The 21,154-nt window shown below is 36.8% G+C and overlaps 1 protein-coding gene across 1 annotated transcript in view; it reads right to left on the bottom strand.

The window, feature by feature from the left end:
* Positions 1 to 701: 701 nt before the first annotated feature.
* CEP128 (centrosomal protein 128) overlaps positions 702 to 21,154 on the bottom strand; it is a 507,255-nt gene continuing 486,802 nt past the window's right edge. The window contains 3 exon segments of the mRNA XM_020976328.2: positions 702 to 1,300; positions 1,302 to 1,396; positions 16,062 to 16,173. Of these exon segments, the coding sequence (XP_020831987.1) occupies positions 1,268 to 1,300; positions 1,302 to 1,396; positions 16,062 to 16,173 (240 nt within the window). The 3' untranslated portion in view covers positions 702 to 1,267.

Here is a 21,154-nt window from a genome sequence, read left to right as displayed (position 1 = left end):
CCATGTAAACACATACTCAAATCATATACAGTATCGGACTTTTTTTGAAACCAAGCTCTTTAGCTTTCCATGGTAGCAACCGTACCCATTTAAGTCCATAAATGGCTAATACTAGCACCATCTTTAGTATATTCAAATGCAAAAGGCAAAATATGAGCGAAAAGAGAATTTTTATAAAGCATGGCATTTAACAAGTATCTTAATATGCACAAAAATGTAAAGAAACATTACAACTGTGTTGCTTTATTTCTTTGTTTTTGTGCAGAATCCTTTGGGAATCATTTCTGGATTTGGTCTTTCAAGTGGCTTCTAACCCCACATAAGTGGCTATATCCACTGGTATGTGAGTAAGTGAAGGTGAGCACCATGTTGTAAAAGCTCATTCAACATCTGTACTATTCCTTAGGGAATTTGGCATTGACTATAACTGGAATTGCTCAAAAAACAAAAAGGCAGATGCCACTAAACTCAAGTAGAATTTGTGCAAAGTGAGATCTCCTTAGGCACAGGAGATTCCAATCTCTATGCTGGTTTGATGATCAAAGTAAGGAGAGGAAAGGACCAAAATGATCACAGTGGAGTTTTTGGCAACAGTATGAATAAGTAAATAAATTGTGCTATGAATTCCTGACAATGCATTAGAGTCCAGTAATGTTTAAATTTTTTAAATGATATTAAAAATGAATGATTTGACAACTGCATTAAAAATACTTGTAAAGATGTTTATTGTAAAAGATTGCCAAGATGATACATGACATAGTTATAGGGCATTTACTAATGGACTTCTTGATATATGCCTATCTCCATGACATGTTATAACACATGATAATTTATTAGGGAGAAAGCATTTTTAAAAAATTACTTTTGTAAAAATGTTATCCAAATTGAAATTAGTGGTAAGTGCTGGCCCAAATGGACTTCCTACTCTTTAGCTTGTAACCTTTGAAAGAACTCTATTGTAATTCCAAGCTTTGGTCAGGGAAATGTGATCTGACCAAATCTGAACAAAGAAAACATATGAGAAAGAGCAAAGGTTTGCCATGGAGTTTCACCCCATCCATCAGCCAAAATGGTACATATTGTTTTGTTTGGTTAAACTTATGTCATTCCCAAGAACCAACTGTGCTGTAATTTCAGTCAGTGTTTGGCAATTGTTGAGGAGCTGAAGATGCAGGTTGGTCTGTTAGTTCGCAGCTGGGCCGGACTGTAGCCAGAATAACTATGTTATTATTTTTCAAACACTGGTCCCTCAATGAGAGGAGCTCGATTACATTTTATTTTTGTTGCTGTCGAGTTTCTCCCTTTCTGGCTTGTGATCTTATCCCATTCATGATGACATTTGTGGCATCTTCCTTGGTTGAAATCAAATCCAAAGGAATCATCTTTTTGATATATGCTGGAAGAAGAAAAAAGACAAAAACAAACCTCAGTGAAAGGAGATGAAAAACCAAAACACCGCTCACGATCAAGGGGTTGATTAAACAACAAGTTAAGCTCATTTTCCTATAGAAAGAACTTACCTTCATAATGATCCTTCAACATATGGATTAATTTAATCAGCTTGCAATATGATTTAGTACACTTGTTATTAATGCGATCACTTTTTAAAGTTCTGAGACTGGAAGAATGAATTTCTGCTTGGCTGTTATACAGTGACAAAGAAATATTATACAGAGAAAGAATGATGGCATGTTACAGCTAGAAGGAATTCAGAAATCATTAGTGGATGATTTATAAATAAAAATAATTCGTAGGTGGGGAAACAGAGGCTCAGGGAGATGATGTGACTTGCCTAAATTCACACAGCGTCAAAGCCATGACTAGAAATGATGTCTTCAACCCTTCTGCCCAGTACTCTCTCTCTCTCTTACATAAAATATATTGCATGGAATTGTTACAAGATGTTCATGGGGGAATTTTCTATTGCTAGTCGCAAAAAATCAGATCCCACTCCTCTCAACAAATCATTTAATTTTAACACACATTAATAAGTAGCAACTGTGTTCAAGACACTGCCATTGGTGCTGAGACTACAACAAAGACAAGAAAATCACAATCTTCTAGGCAGGGGGGAAAGACATGCACAAAAATAAATCAGAATAAAATATTTTAACATATAGATACATAAATGGCTATAAAAGTTGGAAAGATAAACAAAAATGGTTATATATTATAAAAAAGCTTCGATATTTATTTGGAACAAATCGAACTTTTTAATAGTAAGAGAAGACTGAGCTTTTTATCCCAAACCTTTGCAAGCTTTACATGGTATATTCCTCCTCACTTCTTCCCCTCCCCCCCCAAAAAAATAAGCAAACCAAGTTTGAGAGTACATACCACTGAGGGGAAGAAGGTAAACTCTCTCTTTATAGACAATTATTGTTGTGAACCTGGAAGTCATGGACAGAATGCAAACAAGTATACTGGCCTTAATGCTTCAGAGGCATTTTTTTCTTTTTTTCTTTTCCTTTTTTTCCTTTTTTTGGATGAGGCAATTGGGGTAAAATGACTTGCCCAGAGGCACACAGCTAGTAAATGTCAAGTGGTTGGTCTGAGGGCGCCTATTTGAACTCAGGTCCTCCTGACTCCAGGGCCAGGGCTCTATCTACTGCACCACCTACCTGCCCCGAGAGGCATTTTTTCCATCTGAGACAAGGAAAGTGCTACTTTTAATCATCCTCAAAGCATACCTACAGATGTATTTATGTGCTTCTCCCTTCCCCCACTCTACAGCAATGTAAATTAAGGAATGAACAAAAATAAAGCTCTTTTCAAATGTTAGCTTTTTAAAATGTCAAAATGAAGCACATGAGATTGCTGCCTCCTTTATTTCTATTCTAGTAACCTTTTAATGTAAAACTCCTTCACATAAAATATGGCTTCTTTTTTTTTTCAGCTTCATTTAAAAAAAAAACTGGTTTTGTGAGACCAAGAGCCTCATTGAAAAAGGATTTCAATCTGAGGGACTCCAGAAGTCATCAGAAAACCACAGACTTCACTTAAGCAGAGACTAGTCCCATTGAAGAGTGTTTTAGTTCCCATTCTGGGCTCTTTCTCCCTCTTGGTTGCTTGAAAGGAGCTATGCACAGAGGCCAGAGGTTAGTCTCCACTTATAAAAGCTAAATATGACAGTCTCAAAAGCTGACATTATATGTCTCCCCTTACTATGCTCCCAGTGTCTAAAGACTGAAGGTATGGGAATCCAAACCTTCCTAAAATAGTGTCCTGAACTCAGGCCATACCTTATAACCAGCCAGGATAAATTTGGTAGAGATTATGGCTCAAAATAATGGATTTCTGTCTTCATATTTCCAATGCAATATAAACTAAAAATTTTTACATTTCTTCCTCTCGCACTGGCAAGAAGACCCTACCTTTTCTTGAACTGACCTGAGCTACAAAACCTGACATAAATGGCTATTTAAAACAAACTTTCAGTAATGTTGGATCATTTCAGAGACCACAAATTATTCAGTGTTTTCCTATTTCCTTTGTATCTCCAATGGTCATAAATTCCATTCTTCAATTCTGTTACATTTTGACAAGGGGCTTAATACAGAAGGGTGAATTAATTCACTAGGTAAAACAGCCTTGTTTGGTCAGGATTTTAGGTAGAGAAAATAGGCCTGATATGCTCACGAAGACATGTAGGAGGCCAGCTTGATTTAGGGGTTTGTATCTACCAGATGACAAGTGGAGAGTTTCTCTTCCGTCCACTGGTGTTTGCATGAACAAGACAGCCCTACCTCTCTCCAAGACAGAGCGGGAAGAACGTGTACAAGACTTGGTTCGGTATTCAGTCTGGGAGATATGACATAATAACTACTTTATTCTTTTTGCACATTGCAGGATTTCCCAAAATGAGAAAGGGTTTAAAAGTCAGGCAGTCAATTAATAAGCCTTTATTAAGAGTCTGCTATATACCAGACACTGTGCAGAGGACTCAGGATATAAAGAAAAGCACAGGATAGTCCCAGCTCTCAAGGAGCTCACAGTCTAATGGGTGAGACAACATGTAAATTACGTAGAGCAGAATACATGCAGAATAAACTGGAGATACTTGTATTTCACTGCATAATCGTCACCATCACATAATCATCACATCCTGTTTTTTCAGTCTAAAAACTGGCTTATAACCTTTCATCGCATAATCATTGCATGGTATAATTCTGTTTGTGACACCACTTAAAAGGCAAACACAGCAGCAACGTATTCACCAGTGACATACAGATATGCATTTATCTCTCATACATTGCAAGTCGTGAGCCTAGAATCCTCAGCACACTTGCATTGTCAGTATATTTCCAAAAGCTGACTTGTGCGGTTTGTTTAGAGTGCTGCAGTACTAACCAGTATTGTCACTCAACTCAATGAAGAGCAAGGGGAGGGGTGGGAGCAGGTGAAGCTGCCATGAGTAAGTCATATGATAGTGTGAGACTTGCATCTTCCTAACCTAGCTAAACTGCACAGTTTGTCTGCCAGCGATGCATTAACATGCAAAGCATTTCTTTCTGATTATGGGTAAATATAAAAACCAATCTTTGGGCTTCAAGCTAAAAGTGATTGTGTTCCCTGAACAACATGGAAACAGAGCTGCAGAAAGACAATTTTAAGTCAGTGAAAAGTTGGTGGGAGACTGGCAGAAACTAAAAGACAAGAAATACCAGCACAGATTTTTAAAAGTTCACATAATGTTTGCGCCCCACTTTTTTGCCAAAAAAAAATTTGTCACAAAATCTGTAACAATTATGCAGTAAAATATGGTAATCAATCAAGGGAAGGCATTAGAATTAAAGAGAATCAGAAAAGGGCTGCTTTTTGAATAAACAATCTTAGCTGGGACTTGAAGAAAGCCAGTGAATCCAGGAGATGATGAAGAATGAAAGCAGTCCAGGGATGGAAGAACAGCCAGTGAAAATGCCTAAAGTTAGAGTCTTCTTCAAGGAATAGCAAAGAGGCCCATGTCACTAGACTGAAGAGTATATAGAGGGGAGTAAGGTGTAAGAATAGAAAGGCAGGAGGGAGCCAGGTTGTAAAGGATTTTAAATGACAAAAAAGAAGTGAGAGGGAGCCCTTGGAGCTTGTTGAATTGGGGGTGATGTGGTCAGATCTGTGCTCCATGAAGATTAATTTGGAAGCTGAGCAGAGGATGGAATGGAGTAAGGAGATAACTTCTGTGGCAGTGGGCTCGACCAACAACTTCCTTCTTTGTGAACTATGTCTTAGAATAAAAGTCAGAAAGATTAGCATGTCTGTAGACATTCCAAAAAAAATGGAGGAAACAAAACTTTAAAAAGTTAGTGATAGAAGAATTATTAAAGCAAAAGTAGAATACAGGAAAACTGTAAGAAAACATAAAATGTCTTTTATCAACCAGCTGACCTGGAAATCAGGGCCTGAAGAGCAATTCTAAAAATCATTGGTGTCCCAGAAAAACATAATGTAACAAAAAGCTTGAATACTATGTTTCAGGAAATCCTGAAAGAAAATTTCTGTGAAGTACTGAAATCAGAGAACAAAGAACAGATTGATAGAATCCATAAAAATGTCAATAGAAGAACCCCAAGTTTAATTCAAGGAGAAACGGGGCTGTCTTGGTTCAAAAGAAAAGACTACAATAAGCCAGGAAGAGAACTCCAGTCTAAACTGCAGGTGGCTATTCTTCATTAACAAGAAATGAAAGAAAAAACTGAATATGACATACTGAAAAGCAAAGGAAAATAGCCTGACTACAAGATGAATTTATACTATAATAAGGGGCAGCTTGGTGGCTCAATAGGCAGAACGCTGGACCTAGAGTCAGGAAAACCTGAATTCAAGCCAGCCTCAGATACTTACTAGTTGTGTGACCCTGGGCAGGTCATTTAACACTGTTAGCCTCAGTTCCCCATCTGTAAAATGAACTGGAGAAGAAAATGCCAAATGACTCTAGTATCTTAAAATAAATTTTAAGAAAGGGGGAAAAAAACCCAAGAGGAACATAATCCTATGAAGGAAAATAGGTTTCTAAAATGATTAATGAGTTTTAAGGATTCTTTTGGAGAAAACAACAGTTGGACAGTGTCTTTTAAATTAAGCAGAAAAAACAACCTTGAGGTAGTTGGTAGCAATGGATCAGAATGAACCTTTAGGTCTAATGGCTGGAGCGGTGAAAAGGTAATGTAGAGGAAGCAGAACTTCAGGAGGAAGAATGCCTGATAATAGTAACATCGCACCTTGTTGCTGTCATAGGTGAACATTCTCAATGAGGCAGTAAGGAGACTTAACTAATCAAATGGTATCAACTCATTGGGTCCTAAAGGATGTCAACAGAGAGGATAAAGATACTCAGATCACTCCATATTTATTGCTCTAGAAAAGCTGAATTATCAGGAAAAGATCAAACTGTGAGCATTCAGCAATTAAGACAAGGATTTTGCTTTTTCAGGCAAGACTCCTCATGCAACCAGAGATATGCCTGAGGCATGTATATAGCCTTTAAGGCTCCGAATCTGGAGGAGCAAGAGTTGAAGCTTCTCCTTAAAATAGACCAAAGGGCTACATAATGTCAAAGCAAGGATGTTGTAAGCCCTGGAGAGTGGAAGCAGCCATGCAGTGGTATAGCAGTATTCAGGACAGGCCTGACCAGACTCAGGGGCTCTGAGGTTCCCAATGCTGTCTTGAGATGCCATAAAAGGCCCTAAAGATTCAGTGTTCTGAACCTCAATAATACTGGGACATCCAACCCTTGGACGCAGAGGTTAGTAGAACAACCCAGTCAAGCACCTCAGGTCAAAACCAAGAGTCAACCACCCACCAAAAGAAGTGTAGGAAGTTGAGCTTGGTCCTAGTCGAGCTAGGACCAAGTCCTAGCTTGGTCCCCTATTCAGGAACTGAGGTCGGAAAGGTAAGAAAACACAAGAAAATATGGATCACTATGAAATTATAATACATCCAGAGACACCCAAAAATCTAACCTAGAATAATTAATAATTCCCTATCAACTGCAAGCAGACTCAAAGGGGAAAAAAATGGATTTATTTATGTGGGGTGTGTGTGTAGTGAAAAATGATTCTCAGAGCTTCCCCCAGAGCCAGCACCCTTCTGAAAAGTTTTTCAGAAGAATATTACTGATAATAAGATTGCATTGAGTCTTATCCTGGTCAAACGCCAACTCAGGCCTGAATTGATTTAATCTGCCCAGGTTTGGGTGGAGACAGATACTTCTGCCTAGATAGCCCAAGATTGGGGGTGGTCTGATAGAACAGGTATTTCCTCTGTCCCTATTATAGAATGATACCAGCCCCTGTTGAAAAAGTATTGTACCAGGATTAAGTGACCTAAATCATCTACTCAAGACCTCATTTTAATATAGCCCACCTCCCAGTGTGTTGACCAATCAGAGTTGATTGTCACCCCTTGGGAACACCTACTCTTTGAAGGGCATAAAACCCTGTACCTCCAAATCCCAAATCAAGCCAGTTCTGGACTGGCTCCCTGAGAGTGGCCTAGTTTTGGATTGTAACTCCCATGCAATACAGTCAAGCCAGCTTGAGAGAAATAAAAACACAGACACAAGCCCTAATCCATTTGTCTCTTTCTTAGAACAAACTCTGTTTTCAGGGTCAACAATTTACATAGAGAGAAACAGAGAGAGAGAAAGTATACATATATATGGGTATATATAAATATATAGATATAGATATAGATATATAGATATATAGATATATACACACACACATACATACATACATACACACATACACATACACACATGTGTGTATGTGTGTGTGTGTATACCTGGACGAAATTAAGCAAGACAAAAAGTAAAATAAAACTCCAGGGGAAAGAACTGGAAAGAGAATAAATAGCTTAGATTAGAGACAGCTTAAAGCAGATAAGAGACAGCTTAAAAATTAGAATAGATTAAACAGAAATCAATGACTTTTGGAAACAGCAAAAACATTAGTTGAAAAAATAAACTGTAAGGTAGAAGATAAAAAAACCTGACTTGTAAACAGGTTAAGAGGAGAGGATTTAAGAATTATTACTCCTGGGGGCAGAGCCAAGATGGTGGAGTAAAAGCAGTGACTTGCTTGAGCTCTCCCCCAAACCCCTCCAAATGGCTCTAAACAAATTCTAAAGCAGCAGAACCCACAAAAAGACAGAATGAAACTAATTTCCAGCTCAAGACAACTTGGATGATTGGAAAGGTCTATTGTACCAGGCAGGGAGAGGAATGCACTTCGGTGTGTGCGCACAGGCAAAATAGGCCTCAGCAAACCTGGAGCAGCCCTCAGAGGACATGGGCAGCTGTGGTGGTTTCCAGACTTCTCAACCCACAAACACCAGAGACAACTTAGAAGGTCAGTAGGAAAAGTCTGTGACCACGATGAGCAAAAAGCTCGGTCCCAGACTCCCCTTGCCCCCCCAAAATAGAAATTGAAAGAATCCACCAAACACCTCCTGAAAGAGATTCCCAAAGGAAAACTCCTAGGAATATTGTAACCAGAGTTTCCAGGTCAAGGAGAAAACAGTGCAAGCAGCCAGAAAGAAACAATTCAAGTATTGTGGAAACACAATTAGGATAACACAGGATTTAGCAGCTTCTACATTAAGGGATTGGAGGGCTTGGAATATGATATTCTGGATGGCAAAGGAGATAGGATTACAGCCAAGAATCACCTACTCAGCAAAACTGGGTATAATCCTTCAGGGGAAAAAAATGGACATTCAGTGAAACAGAGGACTTTCAAGCACTCTTGATGAAAAGACCAGAGCTGAATAGAAATTTTTGACTTTCAAATACAAGACTCAAGGGAAACATGAAGAGGTAAACAGGAAAGAGAAATCATAAGAGACTTATTAAGATTGAGCTGTTTACATTCCTGCATGAGAAGATGTTATTGAGACTCATGAGATCTTTGTCAGTATTAGGGTAGTTGGAGGGAAAAAAATGATATGTATGTATATAGAGAGATAGATAAATAGAGGGCACAGGTGAGTTGAAGATGAAGGGGTCATACCCGGAGAATAAAATTAAAGGGTGAGAGAGGATTATACAGAGAGGAGAAAGGGAGAGGTAAAATGGGGTAAATTATCTCACATTAAAGACAGTTTTGAACATAATATGGAATTTAAGATTTACTTTTTTCTGAAAAAAAAAAGGGGTATGAAATGGAAATTCCTGCTTTCATTTGGAATTGTCTCCGCTGTGCTCTAGATATATATGGAAATGATCTTTTGTGTTGCTTAAACTTAGAATAAAAAATAAAAAAAAATATTAAAAACAAACTAGGGAGAAATGAAGTCTTCATCATAACAATCTTATATAGTGCTCCAAAGACTTTTCTCTTTCATTTCAAGGAGAAGAACTAAGAGAAAGGGCTAAATGCTGCATAATGACTAGATTAGGCTTGCTGTGAAGAATACCTTCCTAACAATGAGGGCTATCTAAAAGTGGAATGGGCTGCATCCGAAGGTAGTGGATTCTCTGACAATGGAGATCTTTGAGTTGAGTTTCAAATCACTTAGTGGAAGGAATTCTAGGTCAGGTAAACTTTGGACTGGATGAGGCCTGTACAACCTGCAACCCACAGGCCACTTAGCTGCTTACTGCCTGCAGGCACACCATAGGGATTTTGGGTACCTCGTGGAAAAATGTAGAGGATCCTCTACCTTTTTCATGGGCTGCCTGAAATCCTTTGGCATGCCACAAGCAACACTGGAAGTCTGTGATGCTCATCTGGCGTATTCATTCAATAAATATTAATTGAGACTCAATTATATATGCTGGTACTGTGCGGGGATATGTAAATGAACATTTGCCTGGCTTTAAGGAGCATATATTCTGGCATGGAAGCTTTAGAGCTTTAGGCAGTGGTTTTTAAGAAACTTAGGTCTTACCAATCAATGAGTCTATTAGAGATTGTTAGTAAAACCAGAAAGCTGAGGTCTCCTTAAACTAACCAGTTTATAAATCAGATAGCATTATTTCTATTTAAGGACATAAATATATATTCTAGATAATTCTAATTTTGTTCAACCTGGTTTACCAAATCTAACCACACAGAAAACTCAGAATTCATCATGTGAATGCTGTGCTGGCAAATACATGACATGTAAAAAACAAATTGCTTTTTTTCCTCCTCTGCCCCAGAAGCAATCCTCTATCTCATTCTCAAATGTAACTCAGGGTTAATCCTCAAAGCAATAAACCTTCTAGGAGCAATTTCAATTCAAGATCTTGGAATGATAAGCAATATAAACAAGGAATCTCTGTTTGAGTTAAGATGGCCAGCATACAACATAGGAGGGGAAAAAAATTCCAAGATCAATCAGTCAAAAGAAAGAAACCAATACAGCTTATGGTTGTGACTGTGGTTTCTTTAAATTAATAACCAGGAGATAGCTTTTTTAAAGCTAAATTCTTCAGTTTGATTTTACAATATACATTATAATACATTTCTTCTTGTCCAAATTATGCTCTCACTTATATGTTTTCCTCCTCCCATTTAAATTTCTTTCCTTCTGAGGGCATATATTTAGCACAGAAAACTTAGTCTCAAGGTATCCTGTAAATGGTTGCCTATGGAAAACATATCTTAATTAGAGAAAAGCAATTCATGAAATGGATCCATTAAGCAAAAAGCAAAATGGTATTATTGTTTTGCCTATAAATCTAAAAAACAAAACACATTTTTTTCTCTAAAGTCCCTTAACAGCATTTTTCTAATCACTTATTACAAGTAAAGGTCCAACTCAAGCCATCTTGGCAAAATTTAAAAATATTGAATTTTAGACCCCAATTGGTATTATTCAACTTACTCACCCACCTTATTCAATAGTCTTAGCTAAAACTGACTCTGCTGCTTCCAAAAATCAAAATTTTCCTCCAAATGACGAAGATTTGCCACCATTAAGGCTATCCAAAAGAAAATGCTGTACCATTTGAAATTTATTTTATAAGCACATCTCACCTTCAATGACTTCTAGAGACCATTAAGTAAGATAGTGAATCTTTAGTTATATGAACTGCTTGGAAAGAAGTCACCATTCCTTCCATTGGAAAGACAAAATTCCTTTGCTTAGGGTTATCTTTGGGTAAAGAATTTGTCCACTTAGCCAGCACCTTTGATACACATTTCCCAAGTTTAAATCTTTATGTATTGACCTCAATATTGTCGGAATAAAAACTATAAATCTATTGACAGAGAAAACATGCAGATAATGGATGGAATGAGAATTCGTTTATTCATATTTTAGTCATGTACAACTCTTCATGACCCCATTTGGGGTTTTCTTGGCAAAGATACTGGAGTGGTGCCATTTCCTTTTCCAGTTCATTTTACAGATGAGGAAATTGAGGCAAACAGGGTTAAGTGACTCACCCAGGGTCACACAGCTAGTAAGCATCTGAAGCCAGATTTGAACTCAGGAGATGGTACAGTGGATAGAATGCTGGTCTAGGGTCAGTCATTTTCCAATGACCCAGAGCAAGTCACTTAACCTTGTTTACCTCAGTTTCCTCATCTGTAAAAAAAGGAGGAGAAGGAAATGGCAAACCACTCCAGTATCTTTGCCAAGAAAACCCCAAATGGGGTCACGATGACTCGAGTCAGATATAACTGAACAATTTCCTGATTGTAGGCCTGGCATTCTATCCACCTAGCTGCCTGCTTAAATCTCTAGCAAAGAAATTTCCTCGAGTTTTCTATTTTATTCCATTGTCTGTATATTCCTTGAGCACTGACATAATTTCTAAGAAATACTTTGTTTTCTAAACAACATAAAACTGCCACTAGCAAAGGTACTATGTGTCCCCGAGGAATTGTTTTTTTTTTACACAAAACTGATATTAAGTAATTTCAAATACCTTATTTTACTACAGGTAGGATCCTTTAACTGTTCCAATTACAGACAGTTCCAATACATTCAACATTCTGGCTTTCATCATATATAGCTTCCTAATTATGTTTAACAACCACCCTGCTGACATTCTTGGCCTTAACTATTATATTTCTTCTTTGCTATCAGACTTTTCTATGATCTCCACACCTCATTTCAAACACTAGGAAGGGTCTTTAGGGAAAGTGGTATGTCTATATTCTTATTAAAACACAACTCAAATTCTATTGCAACACCAATCACTATATAATGAAAAAGACTTTCGCCCCAGAGGAGAAGTTTTGTAAATTTGTCCTCTGCTTTTCTAAGAAGCTAACTCTAACATGGGACTAGCGAGAGAATGGGTTTATAGAGAGTTCAAATCAATTGTCCAAAATGTGAAAGCCTGTTCTAAATTCCAGGATTTCCTAAAAACTTATGGGCTCACAGGGGTTAGAGTAAGAAGAGATCTGCAAGCTCATCTTGTCTAATCTTTTCATTTTACACATAAAGAAACTGAGGCCCATTGATGCTAATGTAGCTTGGTCAAGGTCACCAAGTGACCTTGTCCAGCTTGGATTCATACTCAGATGCTCTGTCTCTAAATTCAGTGCACCTTTGCAGTATAACATGCTACATCACCTGCAAAGAAAATTAATTATTTGTGCTTCAGTTTTACCAAGTTGTTTAATGAATTTAATAAAGATGTCTCTATCTCAAAGATGCTGAAAGCTTTAATTTGTTGAAAAATAAAATGCTTTAAGCATAATAGATAATGAACACAAGAAAAATGTCAAATATTACATAAGTGTTTTCATTTTACATAGTTTCTTGATAAACCAGGCATGTGTTACTATGGCAGCTACAAATTAAACTTCATACTTTTACTTGTGGAAAATTAAACATATTAGTGAGGGAAGACTATAAATATTATAAACATTTGTAATGAGCATAACATCTAAAGAATGGATATTGACTAAGCTCATACTTACACATGTTCCAGTGTCTAGAATAGTATCTGGCATGGAGTTGGCACTTAATATGTGTTGAATTGACTTTCATTTCACAGCTCTGATGCCAACATTTTATACACTGCTGACATTTATATGTACTTTGTATGAGTTACATGTGGCCCAGCACTGAAGTTCTGGGCTCAAACTAGACCCAGGTTCAATCCTGGAAGTCTTTTTAAATAATTAACACTCTTTGGTTCATCCTTTCTCCTCACTCCCCCCACCCCCTCCACCAATACCCTGCCTGCTGGGAATTCTGGGAATAGCTGAATTTGGTGTGTTTCTAGTTCCTAAGGACCAAAGATCTTTTACAAGAGTCCCAGGTTATTAAGGCATGGGACATAGAACAAGTTTATTATATACAATGAGGGATATGGACAGGACTCTTCTTTCCTAAGCCTGCGGAAACTTTCCCTTCTGGTAGACCCTGCCTCCTTTAGGGATTTACAGCACAGGGTTTATAGAGTTAAACTTCCCTCCTCTAAGCAGGACAAGAATTTGGAGTCATTACAGAGTAAATTCCTTTCCCCTGGACCTTCACAGTACACGACTTAAGAGTATTAGTAAAGGACAAAGTCCCAGTTTGCTCTTCCTCATGGCTGCATCTCATTAATCTTTGATCTTGTCTGTCCCGTGGTTCTTGAGCTTCAACAATCCCTTTTTTTCCCTTTGGCACTCCATCACTCTCTGCTGCCATTGCCTCCATTTTCCAAATTCACATGACCTTATTCTCTCTTACTCTAGTCTATGTGAATCTGAGGGTCACCCAGGCTATACATGCCAAAGGTTCAAGGCTCCATTCTTCTGGGCTGCTACTACCATTATCATTAAAACTACTCTCACAAAAAAAAGAAAAAACTACTCTCTACCTCTTCTTGTTGCTACCAGCTTCCACTAGTTCCTTGGCTATTTTGCGATGGAGCTAACGTGCTTCAAGGTAGTCAAAACTATTCCTGCTTCCTTGTGGAGCCCACAGGCCCCTCAAGATAGTGCACAAAAGCTCTTTCTCTGACAGCTCTGTAGCTTCTTTGATTCCCTTCTCCTAACAGACAGACCCTAGCCCCCATTCCTGCACAAGTTTGGGTGACTGAATTCCATTTTTTTCTTAAATTCTAAATTCAATTTTAAAATTTATTTTCAGTTCTAAATCCTATCCATCTCTCCTCCCCCATCTATTGAGAAAGCAAGAAAAATAAAGCCTGTTACAAATACATATATAGTCATGTACAAGTTGCTTCATTAGCCATGTCAGAAAGAAAAGAAAGGAAGAGAAAAGAAAAAAGAAAAGAAAGGAAATATGCATTAATTGGCACTGAGTCCCTCACTTCTCTATCTGGAGTTGGAGAGCATGTTTCATCATGAAATTTTTGGAACTGTTGCTGGTCATTTTGTTGATCGGATCCTGAGTCTTTCAGAACTGATAGATTTTGCAATATTGTATTTATTGTATAAATTGTTCCCCTGGTTCGGCTCATTTCATTTTGTATCAGTTCATATAAAGCTTCTCAATTTTTTTCTGAAACCATCACCTTCATCTTAGCTTGGTTTTCCAACTCCCTTCATCAACACTGGTGACTAGGACAAAGTCATGAAAATTAGCCTGAGGCTGAGAGAAACTGCAAAATATTATCAGACATATTAAGATGGAGAAGTAAATCAGGGTGCTAGTGTTAGCAATCCTGTCTAAATGGAAAATTCTCATATACTTGCTATACTTACATTATAATATTTAATTCTCATAACATCATCATAAAATAGCTACTAGAAATATTTTCCTCATTTTACAGGTGAGGAAACCTGGGGATTAGTGATTATGCATGGTCACAGCTAGTAAGTTATAGAGGCAGGATTCAAATTCAAATCTCTTCTAATTCCAAGTTCATTACTCTTTCCACTACACCATAGTGTTTTCAATGACAAAGCATATTCATTCCGTTTACAAGTGTTAAAATCTAAAGTGGCGTTCATTTTACAATGAACGAATGAATAAATGAATGAATGTGTGTGGCAGTAACACAGTCCCTGAGAAGACGGTTAGGTGAATATGTATATACTCTATGTTATCAGAAGTGAAGATTACTGTGATTAGCGCTCCACAAGTTTATGCAGTAACATTAATGTACAGTTTCACCATGCTGGGGGAGGGTTCACTCTGCCAATCCATCTGGATTTCCCATAAAATGCTGATTTTTTAAAAATCAGATTTGATTTTCTAGCAAGAATCCTGAAAAAAGAATCCATTTTAAATTGCCAGGGTTGATTATCTGTATTAACCGTTGTCGCAGCTTGAAGTGAACACCTCCGGAAATCTATTCAAAATGAAAACTTGCTTGTTGATGATTTGGGTGAAATCATAATTTTTTGAAATTTAAAATGCGTTTTGAGGAACTTTGAATTCAATGTTCCTTATTTTTAATTGATGCTTTTGCTTTTTTAAAAATAGTTGAGTTATTTTCTGCATACTCCCCCATCTCAGAACCCTCTCTTGAAACAAAGAACAAGCAAAACTGACCAACAAAGTAACTACATCTTAGAGTGTATACAACACTCCAAATCTATAGTCCCCTGACTTTTATTTTGTCAAAAAACAGACTCATTGAATTGTGGAACCACAATATACCTTAAAGATGATCTCTGCTAACTCTCTCATTTTACAAATGAGGAAAGGGAGACCTGGAGCGGTTGGGTGAATTATATAAGGCCACGGCAACCAGTTAGTTGTTGAGCCAGGTCTACTGATTCCCAATTCATTTGTATATAAATAAAAGTATGCATGCTTCAATGCTTTACATTTTCCTGTTCTGATCATCCGATACTGCTGAATATTGCCTTCTTGACACCTTTATCTATTGATTGAACTGTTTCTGGCTATATGAAAAATAGTAGTGCATTTACAATGAGGGTTTCCCTTAAGGCGATCCTTTTAAAGACAGTTTCTGGAAATGTGATGCAGCTCAAAAGAGGAACCAGATGTAAGTATTTTTGTAAACTGGATGTTATTATTATTGTTATTGTTATTTAGTACTAGGAAAATTAACTATATATAGAAAAACAGCTGCAAATAAAAAAATTCTTTGGTGATATGAATAATTACTTCCTAATTTATCAATTTTGAAATTTTAGATTTCTACATATTGAATTTTTCTCAAGCAGAAAATATGTGTACAGTTCTTCATTACTTACGGTCTGCCTGTGAAAGACATGAACTGTGCTGGAAGGTGCTGCTACGTTCTTTCCAACCTGGGGGGAAACCTTCTCCTTGATCAGTGGGAGGACTCACATTTGTTTTCCTAACCTAAGAGAAAGCAGCAAAGCCCAATTTCAGTTGAATAATCACAAAATTGAAAGTACTTGAATTTCTTTCAGACTACCAAGAATGAAAATGAACCTTGTTATAGATGCATAGCACAGCAGAATCCTGTCATAAGTTGAGCTTTTTTAATCACAGAGATTCATACATACTATAGGTAAAATTATGTCCTCCCCAAACATAACAACCACACACAGTCAAAACCTGATGCAGCATGATTAGCCTATAAATCAGGTTTTAACTTTAACTTTTAGCATCAGTGATATAAAAGAATTCTAAATTCATTTATTATTCCTGTTCCATAACATGAACAAGTAGGTATAACCATGTTTACATTTTACATGTTTGCATTTAAAAATTAGAGTATCTTCACCTTCTACTGACAGAAGAGATATGGATAGATTTACAAAGGGTTTATTTATTTAGAGTTATAGAAAGGAAACCAATCCTCTGTTTAATGTAGGTGGCTCTGGACTACATGGTTTCATAGTAAAGGGCTTATTAGCTGTATTCCTTAAGTTCTAAAATTATAAACCATGAGAATTTAAATTCTTGCACCTGACAGTCAAGTATCGTCAGCCACCATAGTTATATTAAGCTTATGATATTGTGCATTTTTATGCTGTACTCCTTCTCTTAAAAAAGTTTTTTTCTTTTGATTTCCTAGAACTAAAGGCAGATTATAATTCCTACTCCTAATACAGTGCCTTGCACATAAAAGGTGCTTTATGTAATTGCTTGTCAAATTTAATTAAATACAATAAGTTGAAACCTAATAATACTTGATATAATGAATCAAAATATTTAAATGTGCATTAGCTATAGAGCATTTTTAAAAAAATGTTCCTGGCTGTTGTGGAATATATGATCTAGTTAAGATTAAAACACAATTGCATAAAATTACTTAAGAAACCTTATCAAGCAACATATTAAAATGATACATAGTAAGCGGACAATGAAGGGGGACAATGAAGATAATCCAGCAGCCTTGCTCAAATGGATTGAAATGGGGAGAATAGAAGCAAGGAAGCTATTGCTGGGTAGTCTAGATATATGAAGATATGATGGCCTGGTCTGGAGTATTTATTATAGAGATGGAAAGCAAGAGGGCAATCAGCTGCCAAGAAGGTCAAAGCAAGATGACAGACTATAAATGTTGGCAGGAGGGGAAGATAAAGAAGAAAGGAGTGAAAAATGAGTCCTAAGATTCAATTCTGGGAGACTAAGATAGATGATCATGGAAAAATAGAGACAGGATTGTAAAAGGGGAAATAAAGGCTCAATAATTGTTCTCATGCTGGAAGACACCTCAGAAGCCATCTGGTTCAACCAACTCATTTTCCAGATAAGAAGACCAAGGCACAGGACATTTAAGTGATTTGTCGAAGGTCACACAGGTGGTAGGCATCAGATATTAGATGTGAACCTAAGTACTCTCGTTCTGAAATCTACATTCATGTAACTGTAAATATAGGACTTGAGAGAGAGGGAGGGAGGGATGTGGATTTAGATTAAATACAAGTCATAAGATGTTAGAACTCAAAGTGATCTCAGAGATCATCTAACTAACCCAAATCCCTCATTTTACAGATGGAAAAAATGGGTTTAGAGAAGGTATATGACCTGCCTAAGACCACCCAGATAGTAAGAACCAGAGCCAAAACTAGAACCTGCTGACTCCCAAGCCAATGATCTTTGTGCTTCTGTTCTGGGTACATGGTAATAAGTGAAGATGTGTGAATAGTAGCCACCAAACGATAAAAATAGCAAAATAGTCATGGCCTACCTGTCCTTGTTGAAAGAAATAAAGTATCATTCCTAAAACAAAATAACATTTTTCACTGGGTGATTGCCTGATTTTTAAAGATGAATGAGGATGATCATATTCTAAGTAGTAATGATTTATATTAACTAGAGTATATGTTCTCAGAAGCAGACTGATGGAATCTTCCTAAGGAATTTCCTGTAATTTCATTGTTCTTGCTACTTCCCACAATTAAACAAAAATAAAAGCAATTATGCCTACCGACCCTAAAGAGAAACACACACATTAATTCCTGAAGCATTTTCAGAACAAATTTGAATATACTGCAGTGTTACTTTTGAAAAATAAACTTTTGTTTGTTTTAAAATGGACCCTTAAAAAAATTCTTGGAACAGCTACCTCAGATAAGGATGTTTGGCAATCAGTGTTTTAAAAATCCTCTCAGAAAACACAAGGTATTTGTTTGTTTTCAATTAAAACAACATTCACTCATATAACCCAAACAATTCTGTTCCTGACATTTAATTGGTTTTGATCCTGGAAAAGCATGGAAGAGACTAAATGGAGTTTAATCACTGACAAGATATATGCCCTGGTATGAAATGTGAAAGGTTACGAAAGTGTCACCATCCTCTCCATACTGACCCCTCTCACAATGAAGAAAAAAAGAGGTAAGCAGTAATAAAAGAATACATGAATTAAAAGATGAAAGTTTGACTACAACTTTGAATTTTTCTAGCTATTTTCATTCTTGATCAGTCTTTATTTAATCCAAATGACTAATTCCAGATACAGTCAGTATTAATGAGGCCATATGGTCTAATGGGTGGAATACTGTTGGTAAACAAAAGTCCTGGGTTCTAATTTTGGCTCTACCACCAATTCACTGTGTGACCCTGGGTAAACCAATTAATCCCATGGGAATTCCAATTTCCTGATCTGTAGAGTAAGTGAAATTCCTGCTGGGACTAACATTTTATGATTCTAATCTATCTATACAGGCCTTAGAATATTTTTTACTACTTGGCATATGAAACCTCCAAATGCTTGAACTATTTATGCCATACACCCCAAATACAAATTCAGCAATCTCATAAACATATGGCAAATACTTGTTTACCACTTACACTAATACAGATAAGAATGTTCTGGGTTGCATTTAAGACAATACTACTGACCTAGTAAAAGTAATGTATGTGCTGAGTGATTTTTACCAACAGTACTGATGGATTTCCCCTGATCCACCTATATACTTTAGCCTAGCCCCTTTGGGACCAACAACATGTGGCCAGAGAACAGAGTAAACCCCACATAAAGTGAACACCTTTACAGACACAAGTGCTTTTTATTCTAGACTTTATAATACGTATAAAAAGAATGCTTTCATATGGAATACTACTAATAGAGTTAAATTGTCAGTCCGGTTTCTTACATGAGTCATGGTATTCTTGGCTTCTAGGTAAAATAGTTAAGGTTAAGGGTAATTTTAAATGTCCTAAAGGAAGAACATACAACAACATTGTCAAAATTAATAAAACATGCACTTAAGAGTTGTTTTCCCAGGTCATTTCATATGTATATATGTGTGTACATATATGTGTGTGTGCATGTACATGTACATGCATACACATTTGTATGTATGTATGTATGTATATGTGTATACTGTATATATATATATATGTATATACACACTATATATGTATTTATATAGCCTCAGACTATAATGTAATGAAACTATTTTTTTTAAATGACCACTTACCTAAAGTACTTACATATTTATAAGTATCTATAAGGCTTAAATTCAACACAGAATATAGCTGACAGAAGAGAGTCAACAGAATAGGGACAGCTAAGTGGCACAACGGATAGAGCGCTTGGCCTGGTGTCAGGAAAACTCCTTCAGTTCAGATCTGGCCTTAGACACTTACTAGTGGTGTGACCCTGGGCAAGTCATTTAACTCTGTTTACCTCAATTTCCTCATCTGTAAAATAAGATGGAGGAGGAAATGACAAACCACTCCAGTATCTTTGCCAAGAAAACCCCAAATTGGGTCACAAAGAGTCAGACATGACTGAAAAATGACTGAACACAATACAATGAACAGAACATGCTATGTGCTCTAATAGCAATTTCAAAAAGAGAACTTCTAGACACATTCTAAATAAGGGTAGCATCACATAAAGCTTTCCAATGTGACTGTGTAAAAGGACAATACCAATTTACATGTATAAGTTATGGTACATAATTTGTAAACAAACTTTTAAAAAAACCAATTGCAATAACTATAGTCACACCAATTTATTTTGTGTGTGTATGAGAGAGTTTGATATGACTGAAGAAAAATTAAAATTAACTTTAGCTGCATCTCTATTATAATAGAATTTATCTGAAACTTTTCTTAAGCCTCCTTAATATAAATATAGCTTTGGCAAATGCCTTTCCCTAAGTAGAAATTTAAGATACATATTTTTAGCTACCTGTGGGAGTCAGGCTACCTTTACAAAGATGGCAGGTCAAATTTCCACAATGTTAGAATTTCTAGGGACATAAAGTGACTGCTGTTTTCTCCCAGCCTTTTAAAGGTTCAGCCCATACCACAGACCACAAGGCAAATATTCAGTTGCTCTCTGGGATAGACCCTCGTTTATATATTAAGTCTGAGTTTGGACCCCAGGCATAACTATGTTAAGCAATGCAAAAAAGTCCCTTAGCCTAGCAAGGGGAGGAGGATTTAGAATCAGATGACACGGGTCAGAATTCTAGCTTAGCCACCTTAAACATGTGACATTGAGCAAATCACTTATACTGCATGCCCCTGTTTTCTCATCTATAAAATGAAGAGGATTAGACTAAATGATCGCCATGGTCTTTTCTAGCTCCAAATCTAAGACCCAATATCTTGCCAACTCAGAAGTCAAATCTTGTTCACTAAGTGTAGTTCACCTGTGAAATAAAATAGATTAAAGGTGGTGAGATGACTTATGATAATGATGGGATAAGTGGTGTAACAATCTCTTCCTTTACCATTTCAGTCTCCTACTCTGATGAGCAGTGGCCTATCATGCAAGTAAGGCAAGAGACAAGTGTATACAACTTCTCTCCTCCCAAAATAATAATGGAGCCAGGATCCTGGACTTTAGGTTTTATATAGACTCCTTTACACATTTTATATGTTCCAGCTGCTAGTTAAGGTTTGGAGA

Source organism: Phascolarctos cinereus, unplaced genomic scaffold (genome assembly GCF_003287225.1).
Source record: "Phascolarctos cinereus isolate Bilbo 61053 unplaced genomic scaffold, phaCin_HiC Scaffold_3;HRSCAF=262, whole genome shotgun sequence".
NCBI lineage: Eukaryota > Metazoa > Chordata > Mammalia > Diprotodontia > Phascolarctidae > Phascolarctos > Phascolarctos cinereus.
This window is presented reverse-complemented; position numbering and strand designations above follow the sequence as displayed.